General features: G+C 48.2%; 1 protein-coding gene across 1 annotated transcript in view; it reads right to left on the bottom strand.

Moving 5' to 3' along the window:
* Positions 1-13,157, bottom strand: part of Kif26b (kinesin family member 26B) — a 402,550-nt gene that overhangs the window by 212,074 nt on the left and 177,319 nt on the right. Inside the window, exon 4 of the mRNA XM_060364770.1 lies at positions 3,173-3,339. Coding sequence (XP_060220753.1) covers positions 3,173-3,339 — 167 coding nt within the window. The remainder of the gene's footprint in view (positions 1-3,172; positions 3,340-13,157) is intronic.

Here is a 13,157-nt window from a genome sequence, read left to right as displayed (position 1 = left end):
TTTCCTCAACCTCCAATGACAGGGTTCCCCTCCATTGGGTTTTGTGTACTTTATATGAGAGAAAGCAAAGTACATAATTAGTGAACAGTCTACATAAGGGGAAATCTAACCATACCCTACCTACCTCATCATTTCTTTTCAGTGATGTAAAAATTATACTAAAGGATTCACACATCTGAAATGGCCCTCACGCTCAATACCAACACATGACTTTCCAACTTGAGGATAGATGTACCAATTTCTTCTTTAGATCTACTGTTATCACTTTAATCCTTTTTCTTTGAGACAGAGTGGCTGTCTGTATCCAAGGATTACCTTAAACTTTTAAGCCTCCTGTCTCCTAAGTGCTGAGATTACAGGTGTACCCCATGCCCTGTTTATACAGTGCTGGAGAGCCACTCCTGAGTTTCACACAAGCTAGGCTTGTTTCAAACAAGCAACACTCATAGCCTGGACTGTTACTATTTTTGAAGTGTCTTTTCCCCCAAGAAGAGTAGACTAGAATTCTGACATACAGACAACTACCAAAAGGCTTACCCTGGCCTTAGACTTCCCAGTCTCTGGCTTGAAAGAAATAATCTCTTGTTCCTTATAAGTCACCAGTCTTGAGCAGTGTGCTAAAGGAATGAACAGACTGAGACAATGGGCCTAGAGTTGTGGTGAACTTCCCACGGAAATGTATAAATACTTCTTTGTGGACCTCTGGGGATCCAAAGAGGTGATAGATCCCAGATTCTGTGTCCCAACACTGCAGTCCTGAGTGAGTCTCTGTATCTTCTGTCCACGCCCGGCAGGTTGTTCATGTGCTGCCTTGCTTCCTGGGAGGAAGCAAGAAGCCAGACTAGTGGATAAGGGGTGTGGGGAAAGTGTGTTCTCGTGCTTTTCCGTGGTGCTCTGCCCCTCTGTGCTATAAGCTCTTTGAAGACAAGCATATACCATTAAGTTCCAGGTGCTATCAGTGTTCACAACAAAAAGATACAAAAGGGACCAGAAGGAGGACTTAGCACAGAGGGTACTTGCCACCAAGCATGATGACCTGGGTTCAATGCCAAAAGCCATACAGTAGAAGAAATGAACTAACTCCCACAAGTTATCCTCTGATCTCTGTGTACATGCATATGCTCACACACACACACAAATAGAAAAGTGGTAAATGATGGATGGATGGATGGATGGATGGATGGATGGATGGAAGGAAGGATGGGTGGGTGATAGACCTTTCCCACCTCTGTGGAAGCTCAGGTCTCAAACTCCTGTAGTTCTGAAGAGAAAACTCATGGAGTCTTTGCTCACTGCTGGCATCATCGGCAGAGCCTCCTGTCATTATTACCAACCCTTAGGTACCCAGCACCCATCCTCCCTAAATAGAACCCACCAAAACCCCTTACTTCTTCCCAAGTCAAATCTTTCATCAGTGTTTCGTTTTGTGCGTGAGTCTGGCAACTTTATGTGGAAGCCTCTGAGACACAGAAGTTTCATAATCAAAGTGCATCAAGTCAGGATGTGAGAGGGCAAAGAGCAATGGAGGCTCACTCCCTCCTACGTGGAGACCAGAGAGTCATTTAGCACAGCTCTCACCTCCCTCTCTGACAGGGACCTCATTCTCTCTCCTTTGTCCCCAGAGAGCTGGGATGTGGCTCCCTCTCGTACTTAGGTTTCATTCAGCCTTTTGCTCACATACTTGGGTACTCCACAGAGACAGAAAAATGGCCCTTTACACAGTGAACAAAAAGATTTCTCCCTGAGGTGACTTCTCAGTCGTCAGCCAAGGTTCACCTACCTGTGGCTTCCCAGGTCTCAGGATCATCTAGGCTCCCGACATTTCCTCCTAAATCTTACATCCTTTCACTCCTGCTCTGGAAGGCAGGGGTGTAACATCCCAGTGAGTGGGTTCCCTGCTCAGTGGTCCAGACATCACAGAGATTCACAGACAGGGGGAGCTAACAGCAGTCCTTGCTAGGTGACCAGCATACAGGTATGTTCTGTCACTCTTCCCATATTGCCAGTGCAAATGTTTAGAGAATAAACACAGAGCCCTCAAAGCTGGGCTCCCAACATCCCTTCCTGCCACCTACTATGGCTGGTGTCTTCATCCAAGACACTGTCCCCCTCTTCCTCCTATGACCTGTTCCCTTCCACTCTCAGGGCCCCTTCTTATGTTTGTGCACTCCATGCTACTATTCCTAGGAGTAAGGAGAGCCCGACAATATACTAGCCAGGCCCACATAAAATTAAACTTCTGTAATATTCTTATCTAATTTTAATCTTCAAACTAAACCTTATTCCCATTTTACAGATGTGGAAACTCAGGCACCCAAAACCTCTGACTTTATGCCCGGTGCTTTTTATTCTAGATCCTGTTTACTCTACAGCCTGAGAACCTCAGCGAAAATTTTCTAAGGTTTAGCTCCAAGTACGGAATAAAGAGTGAACTGTGAAGAGAAGAGCAGGGTAACAGTCCTCCTGCTATTTCTGACTCTGTTATGAGCTCACTCAGACGATCCTTCCCAGTCCTCAGTTTCCTTGCTCATAAAATCACGAGATTGAATTAGCCAACTCTGCCGTCCCACTCAGCTGTCCTTTGTCTCCTGCCCTGTCTCTGCATTGCTGCTAAAATTAGGCAGACAACATAGTTCAAATACCATTCGTTTTTTGGTTCTCGTGGCTTTCAACTCTCTAAGATTAGCTATATATCCAGTGTTTGATTAGCTATATAATCAGCTAGAGCGTCGAGAAGGAATGAATACAACTGCCATCTCTTTAACAGTCTGTTTTTGGCAGGTTCATGAGCGTAAGTCTGGGATCACTAGCCACAGGTCAATACCTATTACACCCTTAACCCAAGGAGAACCATCTTTAGGACCATGTGTTCTTACAACAGTGGTCCTCAACCCGGGCACACTTGACTATCCTGGAACATAGTAGGGAGAAGGGTACACAGGCATGTAGTAGACAGAGGCCAAAGATACTGCCAAACACGCTATAATGCCTAGGACAGTCCCCTCAACACAGAGCTCACAATGTCAACAGTGCCCTGCTGAGAACTCTTGCCTTCAAAAGCCAACTGGAAGGATAGTCCTAAACGCCCTCTAATGCTTTCAGCTGATCTGATCCACACAGGAAGTACACCATCTGGGTGTGCCCAAAAGAACCAAAGATTTGAGCATCTTACCGTGCGAAGAAGGAAGCAGCCACGGAGGTACCTGTGGAGGCCTCAGTGGCCACACAGGAGCCCTGTGGGGCCGGGACACTGCTGGCTGCAGGCTTGTCGGCATTGTAGCGGTTCAGCGCTGACTCCGTCAGTCCCTCCCGGCCAGTCTCTGTCATCAGCTGGGAGATCTGACAGAGAAAATGACATGGGGCTCATTACCTGTGGCTCACAGAATTTCTGCCCATTGCCAGCAGCTAGCTGTCTGGGGAAAGGGTGGGTTTAATCCCACCCACGCTCAGTTACCTGAGGGTGCACAGGGTCTCTTTGACCATTTCCCAGCATGTCAGCTAGGTCACTTCCTGTCCTCATTTAAATAACTCCTGACATTGTAAGTTGCATCACACCTACATCTTTCTTCCTGGAGAGGGGAAAGTGTCACCTATTTGCCACCTGCTCTTTGCGGCCCAGGATCAGGACCTTGACATGAGCGAATGCTGGCTTGGCACCAGGAAAGGCCCCGAGTGCTCACAAAGTGGGGAACAGAGAGGTTCAGTCTGGAGGCACAAGCAAGCCTGCTAACGCAGAACACCAGGGATTCAGATAAAGGGCTCTCAGGGGCAGTGGTTGGGGTCAGCTGTGGACAGACAGGTAGGTCACAGATACAGACAAAGATAGCCGCAGCTGCCATGGATTACCAGTGGTTTCTCATGGAAGGTTTAGAACATTCTGGACTTCATTTTCTTTCTGATCCATTATCAGGACTGTGAATATTTCTGCTTTCTTTGTTTGTTTGTTGAGACAGGGTTTCTTATAGCCTAGAACTAGATATGTAGCTAGGACTAGCCTTGAACTCTCGATCCTCCTGTTTCTACCTCCCAAGTGCTGGAATTGGAGGAATGTGCCAGCACATCTGGCTAACATATTAGTATGCTGTGATGGTTGGGTTTAACTGTCAACTTGATACCACCAGGTTGGCCTATGGGCATCATTTCTTTGTGTGGGTGGGTTCTTTGCTGGGTTAACTGATACAAGGAGACTCACCCTGAGTGTGGGTGACATTTCCTAGACTGGGTCCCAAGCTATATAAAAGCAAAAAACGTGAGCTGAGCAAGCAGACATGCATGCTTCCATTACTCTCTGCTCCTGGCTGGGGCTGTTACATGACTAGCTGTCTCAGGTCCTGGCTACGTTGGCTCCCCTGCTGTGATGGACTCTAACCTGCGATTGTGGTAAAATAAACCTTTTCTTAAGTTACTTTTTGTCGGGGCATTTTATCACAGCAACAGAAATCAAACTAGGGCATATGGTGTTTCCGTTTCTGTTTGTTTGTTTGTTTGTTTGAAAACGGGTCTCTTGCACCAAAGACTGCTCTTGAGCTTACTATGCAGCCAAGACTGTCGCCATTTTATTTCTAGCAATTGCTTTTGTAACAGGAGTCCAGGTAGATAGTCTCTTCTGTTTATCTCCCCATAATCTGCTATAAAGACCCACCCTTCTGGGGAAAATGACCATCTGGTATATTCATCTTACACAATACGGTGTTTATGGAGTAAAGTTCTAAGTGTGCTATGTTGTCACTTTAAAACTATAATCTACTTCCAAAAGGGAAAACATCACCTGAAATAAACAAACAGAAGGATAGCTTCAGTTAAACCAAAAGGTCTTCGACCTCCTACTCTTAAATGCTAAATGGAGAATATGCCTATCACTTTGAAAACACAGGTGTAATAAAGCCCAGGGCGGGAACCTTTCCCCTTGGTCACTGGGCAGGGTGAGCAGGGTGGCTGGCCATGAGAGGGCCTGTGTTAACACCTGGGAGGTAAAAGCATTCATGCTTCTCAGTATTAGCAGGACAGCCATTTGCTCTGCATCCCATTGACTCAAAACTTTGATCTACTCTGACTTGAGAAGTCTGGCATTATTCAGTGGAAATTCTGCCAACCTGAACTTTCTTATTCTCATTCTACACAGGAGAAAGAAATGTGACCCTGTCAGAGTGGCCGGAGAGGCGGCAGCACAGAGGAGGCCTGCAGGATGCCTGTATTCTAAGGTACTAAATATCCATAGGCATAGGTCACCTCTATGGACCTCCCATGCCACCAACAGCTGCCATCTATCAGAAGGCACAATGAGGCACAGGATAATGGACCAGAACTGCTTGTCCACTATGGGCCAAGATCAGCATAGCAACACACAGAGACAGCAAAAGTACATTTGTGGCCTGTTTCTGGACTACTGTACTTTCTACTTCGTACATCTATCTGATTAAACTTCTTTTCTACAGTCCTTTAAATAATCAAATCTAGTTCTTCTCCAGACTTCCTTATTTTGCTGGGCACACCCTCATTCAAACCGGGCAAGCATTCTACCACCGAATCCTCTCCCTTTCAGTTCATTCTTCTTGGTGCTCAGCTATGCCAGGCACCCCAGGAGAGACCCATGTAAACACATCTTCATGTCTCAGGTGTCTTCAATATTTACTTCCTTTGCAATTTGTACAGGAGTCCCTGGCTGACAGTACACAGGAACGCTGGCTGCATTCATCTTCTGGGCTCTGTCCAGCTGCATCTTCATCACTCTGAAGGTCAGAGGAGCCAGGCAACCCTCTCGGAAGCTGTAGCTGCTTCACCTCAACAAGCAGACTCAGATTGTTTCCAGATGATTCCGAGAAGGGAGCCTGCTTATCAGATGAGCCACCATTCATCCACCCTGTACCAGAATGCAGGCTTCCGAGTGCCGAGCTTCTCCCCAAGGGGCTATCCATCATGTGTGTTGCCATGTCACTATCAAGAACTTATTCTCTTCAGCCCTGACAATTATCACTAAGACAATACCACCAGTCATGAATGAATTACCTCAGGAGTCCAAGGGACAAATACTTGTGTACTGGATAAGATCAAGTTAGGAAAATAACAGTCCAACACAAATTCCTTCTTTGGCTTCCAATGGGAGATAGCCCATCCCAAAGCTGTTCACATGCTCAGCAGAAAGGCTGAAGATACCAAAGGCCTTAGCATCACCTGCTAGCCCTCGGAGACAAGCCCTTCCCCAAGACCCACGCATGACAGGCAGCACCCAGCTCTCTAGACAGTGTGGCTCCTGCTCTCAGCTCACACACGGGAGAAGAGCTGTTTCGAAGGAGACCTGGGATTTAACCAAGGTCGCACAGCATGATGGGAATGCAGGCCCTGAGGCCACTGTGTTCTCCTTCCTCAGATCGTCTGGCTTCTGTTACCAAAGTGTGCTGAACAAGCCAAGGACCAGACTAGATTTGGGGGATTATAGAGACTAAACAGCGCTAAGCATCTCACTTCATGCGATTTAGGGAGCAAGAACTGAACCAGAAAACTAGACATGGGCTAGAAATGTGTAGTGAGCCTCGAACATACCGTCTCAGAAAAAAAGGCACCTACATATGTGATACTTGTGTGCATGTGTGTCCCTGAGTGCGTGTGAGTGCATGTGTATATGTAGATGTGTGAGAGTGTGTATGTGTGTGTGTGTACATGAGTATGTGCGAGTGCATATGTGAATGCATGCACATGAGTGTGTGTGAGAGTGCATTGTGTGTTGTGAGAGTGTGTGCATGTGTGTATGTGTGTCTGTCCATAATGTGCTAATGGAGAGGCTTTCAGACAAACCTCCAGGTGAAGATAAGGGCGGTGAAGTGGGAGTGTCACTGTCTCTTGCTGTCCAGTGAGCGGTGCAGTATGAGGCTGGACTGTGAAGGCCCCAAGAGGAGGTCAGGCCATTTCCAACACGATTCTGAAGGAAGGAGCCCGGGACTACTGGCTTCTGTCCTCTTACCCACCAGCCATCAGTAGGAACCCCTGATCCTTCTGTCTCTCCACAGAGGCACCCCATGGTCTTCCTGAGGAATCAAAGTCGCCTGTGTTTTGTAAGCAGTCATCCCGTTGCTGGCTTCTGAGTTTGTGTCTGGCAGTGGCTGTTCTTCCCAGCTGGTAGGGCCTGCCACCTGTAGGAAGGGCCCCTTTTCCAGCAAGCTATATTCAAGGCTCTGTTTTTGTGTGGCAGTCCTCAATACAGCCTTAGCTGCTGTGACCCTGAGGCCCGGAGACCTGTTCCCCACCCCCAGCTCTGTCCAGAACCCTTGCTTCTGGCTTCCAGGTCAGGTAGGAGGCACAGGAATGGGCAGAGGTGGATGCCTACAAGCCCTCAGTACAGTACCGAGGGTGGTCCAGAAGCTGAATCCTGAGACAGCGTACCCACGGCACCAAGAAGATGAGCACTGCTCAGGGAGAGCAGGTAGGAAGTGAAGAGACCCAGGCTGGGAGCAGACTGCTGGGAGTCCACAGTGGTTTCTTACCACCATCCACCCTTGGCCTGACTTACCTCACCCACATACAGCTCTGCCTGCTCAGCTCTGCCCTTCAGCTCTGGCCCCCCAGCTCTGGCCCCTCCAGCTCTGGCCCCAGCTCTGCACCCCAGCTCTGCCCTCTCAGTACTGCCTCATCCACAAAGAACCTCCTGCTGCTTCAGCGCCGACATCCAGGTCTGAAGCAGAAGCTTGATTTTAAAGGATTCCATCTACCTTGGTTTTGAGGACCGTTTCACATTGGTTTCTTTCTTCACCATGCTGTGGAAAATACACGATTGTTCCTGAGAAGACTCGGATCCAAAGCCACAAAATGGCTGCTTGACACTGAAACCTACAATCTGGTAGAAGGCCCTCAGCGTGCATCACTGTTGTAAACTCAAAGCTCCAGGCCGCTTCGAACCGCAAACTCAGAAGGACTAGTTTGTCACCACAGGGCCGTGTTAGGGATGGTTCTGATTAAAGCCGACATTTAGCTCTCCAGCTCAGTCACAGGAGACCACGCCTTGGCCTAACAGCGTTTGTCCACTTTTCAAACGCCACCATTTTCCACGGGGAGAAAGAAAAGATGGCGGAAGGGAGACACGGGGAGACGGTGAAAGGAACAAGACTTGGAGCAGTGTGGGGGGGTGCATGTGTGCACACTCATGTGTGTTTGGAGGGAGGATCCTCCTTGAAGGTAAGAATCCACGTGGCTTGATTGTGCTGTGGGGTGGCTTTGCACAAGCTACACACTGCACGTGAACATCACTCTGTTAGTTGGAAGCTAGGCACATGTCTTTCAGTCAGACTGAGATTTGGACACTGACATCTCAGCAGAAGGCGAGCTCCCGGGACGTGTCCCCCAAAGACACCGAGGCGTTTACATTTGCTCACGCGCTTGAGCACAAAGTCAGAACAAATGATCTTTAGCTCTTATCGCCTTTCCTCCACACTGCGAGCCACTGGCCTTAACTTTCCCCACTGAAAGAATGGCTCAGAGCTATGGGTGGGTGTCAGCATGGGTTTATCTTAGATGGCATTCTTGACCCAGAAAGCCACCCCCCTTTGACTAGGCCAAGACAGCAGGGAGCTCCAAACAGCATCTGCTCCGTATGTGGGGCTATCTACAGACATCAGTTGCTTCCTATTAAGTCTTCAATTAACTACATCTCATGACATGATAACCCCCTCCCAAGTCCCCGAAAACAGTCTAATCACACTTTCTCTTTCAGTACCTGGCTGTCTTGGGACGGTGCCTTGTCGTTATTTGTGATTTACAGTTGTCAATAAATCCTTTTGATCGGGGTTGGCACAATTGGTTCACGTCCGTCTGGATGAAGATGGGTTAGACTGTGCAGCTCATGATCAGCTTCTCGACCACTAGAACCAGCCGGGGCTAAACAAGCTCTAATGAGGTATAGAGTGGGGGAACGAACTTGCCATAAAGCAGGTCAAAGAGCGGCCTTACCCCAAAGATGAGCAACACTGAACAGATGTGTAGATAAGCCGGGGTAGGCATCCTGAGAGTGGAGAGCTGACCACAGGAGAAATCTTGCGTCTGCCTCCGGGAGGGATAAGGTGCTCTCCTTTCTGCACACTAACTTTCTAGAGCTCTCAGTGATAGCGACAGAAAGTACAGTTGGGGTAGCAGGGACTATGGGGAGAGGACCGGAGTCGGCGTCTCCTGGGTTCCCAGGGTCTGTTTGGGATGAAGAACACTGCAGACAACTGTCACTGGGGGCAGCGCAGTGAGGACGATGCACTTGACATAGGCTGAGAGATAGTTCCGAGGCCGCTTTGTAAAATTTGAATTATGTCTATTTTATCACAATAAAAACCATCCCGTAACACCATGGACCATTCCTTTCAGCCTCCCCCAGAGACCATGCCCTGCTCTCTCACTGAAGGAAGATGGTCGTATGAGCTATCATTTGTAGAGCACAGTCCAAGAAGATAGCCAAGAACACAGGCGCTCTGTTCTCCAGTGAATTTGATGTATCTCTGCACAATCAATCGTGTCACCTTTTATAAGATGGTCCTAGTGACAAAGTAACAAAGCCGGGCCCTAGCCCATGCCTAAAGCCTGCAGGGGGTGTGGCCAGTCTGAGCCCTCAATGGAGGCAGATGAGAGAGAATCTGAGGCCACAGGCTGAGGGCAGGGGATGGAGAAAGACTTTCAACTCAGCTGTCTGCTTAAAATTATCAGACCCTTTACCCTTACGTAAGAACAATACTACCCTTTTCCTCATCCCTCACCAACACCCCCTCATCCCTCACCAATGCTCCTGGAGGCTCAGTAAATATTCTTCTCAGAACATAGGGTTCTGTAGTCAGCATGGGTCAGATCCCTTCTTAGGCTTAGGGTTCACCTGAGGGCATTCAAATAGAGCGGTTCGTTTTCTTAGTGCTTTTGGTATGCTGTCCACAGAACGCAATCACTTGCCACCTCAGTGGAAGCTTGCCCCAGATCTGGCCCTGTCCCCAAGGCTCCAATGCACACAAATCACCTCTGGGATTCCGGTGGCCTTGAGCCCCACAGATAAGTTCCTCCTTGTGCTGGCCAGCCCCCAGCAGGCCAAGATGGGGATCTCCCATCCCAGGGCTGGACATTTTGATTACCCTTATTATCTTAGCTTGCTTTGGCTATAAATTTTATTAGTGGCCATAAAATTATCCATCCACAGCATTTGACTCAGTGACCTCTTGCAAAAGAGAATTCCACAGCCGGGACACACGAGGCTTGCGAGGGTGGCTTTTCTTCCCCCTTAATTTATGGCCTTCCCTCCTTCTAAGTCTCCCCTGTATGATGATTCTCGGCAAGCGAAGGAGGAGGCTCATGTCATGATAGCCATCATCAGGGCTTACAGCTGGCCCCTCAGCACCTGGGTAGTGTTTGCTTTTATTCTCTGTGTTGCCAGAAGGTAAAGGGGCAGGGCCACCTACCTGCTTCCTCAGGGACCCCCGGAAGCATGATAAAGCGCGGGGCCAGCTGTGTCACTAGTTTGGATTCTTCTCCTACATCGTATACTTCCAGCATGTGCGGCCTAGGGCACAGCAGTCCCAGCGCCATTTCAAAGGAGCCGTAGGACAAAGGATAAAACCTCCCCATCAAGATGAAGCTATTTTACGCGTACGTTAGTTCATCTTGCGGGCATGTTAAATCACAGTGCTTTAGTATCTAGCCCTTCGTCATGTGTCTCAAGGTGGCTTCAGTGATGTATTAACGTCATATAAAAATAAGTCCAGTAGACATGAAAAAGAGGCATCAGGCATCCTTGGAAAGCACCATCATAATCATAGCCCTTGCTGAGCATCGGTGATAGAGAATGCCATGTTCTGGTTTGTTTTTTTAATATATTTTATATGTGTGGGTGTTCTGTCTGCATGTATGTCTGTGTACCACATGTGTGCCTGATGCCTAAAGAATACAGAAGAGGACATCCTGGGGATCTCTGGGACTTGAGTTACAGACACTTATAAACAGCCACGTGGATGCTGGGAGTTGAACCTGGGTCCTCTGAGAAATCAGCCAATGTCCCTAACTGCTGAGCTATCACTCCAGCCCGAGAGCACCTTGTTTAATCCTGTCAGCGCCACTGTTATCAGTAAGGGGATCATCTCTGCCACATGGGAAAACCATGGAGCAAAGAATGCCATTGTCCTTGGTCACTCTCTAGCCTCGAGATTCTATTGTGGGTATTGCGCCCCTATCATCCAAAGAACAGATACGGCTTCCTACCCAAGTCTCCCTATGCAGACGGCTGACAGTCAGAGTTCAACAAAGAAAAGGGCAATCAGCACTTGAGTAAACCCCCCTCCAGACACGCTCACTAAGTATTTTACCCAGCATTGTGTGACTTTTTTTTAATAGTCAAATGAAAATGAAGTCAAATAGTATGGGGGTGTAATTGACTTCCCTTTCAATTTACAGCTAAGCAAATCAGACTGAAGAGTCAGAATTTGTCCCCAACCTGAGTCGCCAGCCCTACCGTCACAGTTGGACTAGCTCGTGGCTGGATAGTTATTCTTCCGTAGCCTCCCAAGACCTGGGACCCAGCATCCCTCTCATCATGTAACTCTGATGAGCAGCCCTTCCATTGGTCACCACTGTTCTCCGCCCCTAGTTGCACGGCTGAGATCCAGTGTCCCAGAATGTGGTCACAGGGTGCATCCCCACCCCTACAAGGGGCCAGGGTAAATCTTCCCACACATTCACCAACCCTGTGCTAGCGTCGTCTCTTCTCCTCTTTTGGTCATTGGCTATTGGTCATGGGGATGAACTCAGGTCTCATGCAGGCCCAGCACATGCTGTGCCAGTCAGCAACCAGCTCTCACCTTCTGATTCACTCTGTAGCTTCCGGGCCCCACATCTCTCCTAATATGCAGGCAGCCCTTTGAGGGCTATGACTCTGGCTTTGCTCGGTACTACCAGCATAGGACAGTGTCTACACATGGAATTCATATAACACACACACATTAATGAGTATGTTACTTAGTAAGACCATACAAATAAAAATGAATTTCTTCCAATTGGTTTTGGGTTGCCGGAATGCTGTTTGTTTCCCAGAAATAAAAGGTTACTGCCTGTTTTTAAGCAATTGTGAGTAAGGTATAGATCGCTCACTTCAATAAAAAGAAGGTACTTGGGAATACACTTAATTCAACTTGGTGCTAAGAGGCTGAGGAAGAGAGGAGAACAAGGAGCATGGAACAGCAAAGGGGAAACAGGAGAAAGTGCAAGCAAGAGACAAACAAGAAATTTGCATACGGGATGAAAATGGAGAGGGGAGAGGGTGAATGTCCCTCTCCGTCAGCTTGATGCAGCCACAGTTAGAGCTGGAGGTATCAGGAAATGGAACCAAGGACCACAGGAGCTCAGAACCCAGGAGAGGAGAAATCAGCCTACAGGCAGTTCTCACCTCCCTGCCCCAGTTTTTCCTTCTACCAGACATACATTTCAGCTCAACTCAGAGCCCTGAAGTGCCAGAAGGCGCATACGCACAGCAAGCCAGAGACCCAGTTCACAAACCGAGTCATTCTCCTCCCGCTTAAAAACCAGTTCTAACCGTGGAAGACAGAGACTAGGTGTGTCTAGATGTCTGAACACTGGCCCTACGTAACTTTTGCAAGATGATGGTGTTTGTTAGTTATGCTGTCTCGGGTAAACATAACAACATTAAGAGACGGCACATTAGATTAGCTGAAGCTGCTGTAGTGTTTAATTCTAATACAGATCGTGGCTTTTTCCATTTATGTTTAATCGGCCATGTTTTCTTATCTGTGGAGGTCATCGGGATGCAGCTAAGAAGACATCCATAATCTGCCCCTGCGCTTAGTCTAAAATCTGGGCTAGGAAACCAATGATGCATCATGAGCTGGAATTAAAAGGCGTCCTCCTTCCTTACACTTCCTTGAACTTCAACACGCTCCCGTGTACACACAACACGGCTAGAAGCCTTTGTAGGGTAGACAATACTCACTTGTAAGTAACCCACCAAAGCCTGAAGGATGCTCAGTGAGCTCAATGCAAGAACAACCCCGAAGTCTCTGCAACAGTGAGGGAACAATGTCAGGCACGCATGCATGCGGCCTTGCATGTACACACACAGGCACACTCCTCAGAATGTCGGGGACTGTACATGGTAGAAAGGAGAGCCCACAGAAGACAAAAAGATAAGGTCTGCAGGA

This window comes from Meriones unguiculatus, chromosome 11 (genome assembly GCF_030254825.1).
Source record: "Meriones unguiculatus strain TT.TT164.6M chromosome 11, Bangor_MerUng_6.1, whole genome shotgun sequence".
Taxonomy (NCBI): domain Eukaryota; kingdom Metazoa; phylum Chordata; class Mammalia; order Rodentia; family Muridae; genus Meriones; species Meriones unguiculatus.
This window is presented reverse-complemented; position numbering and strand designations above follow the sequence as displayed.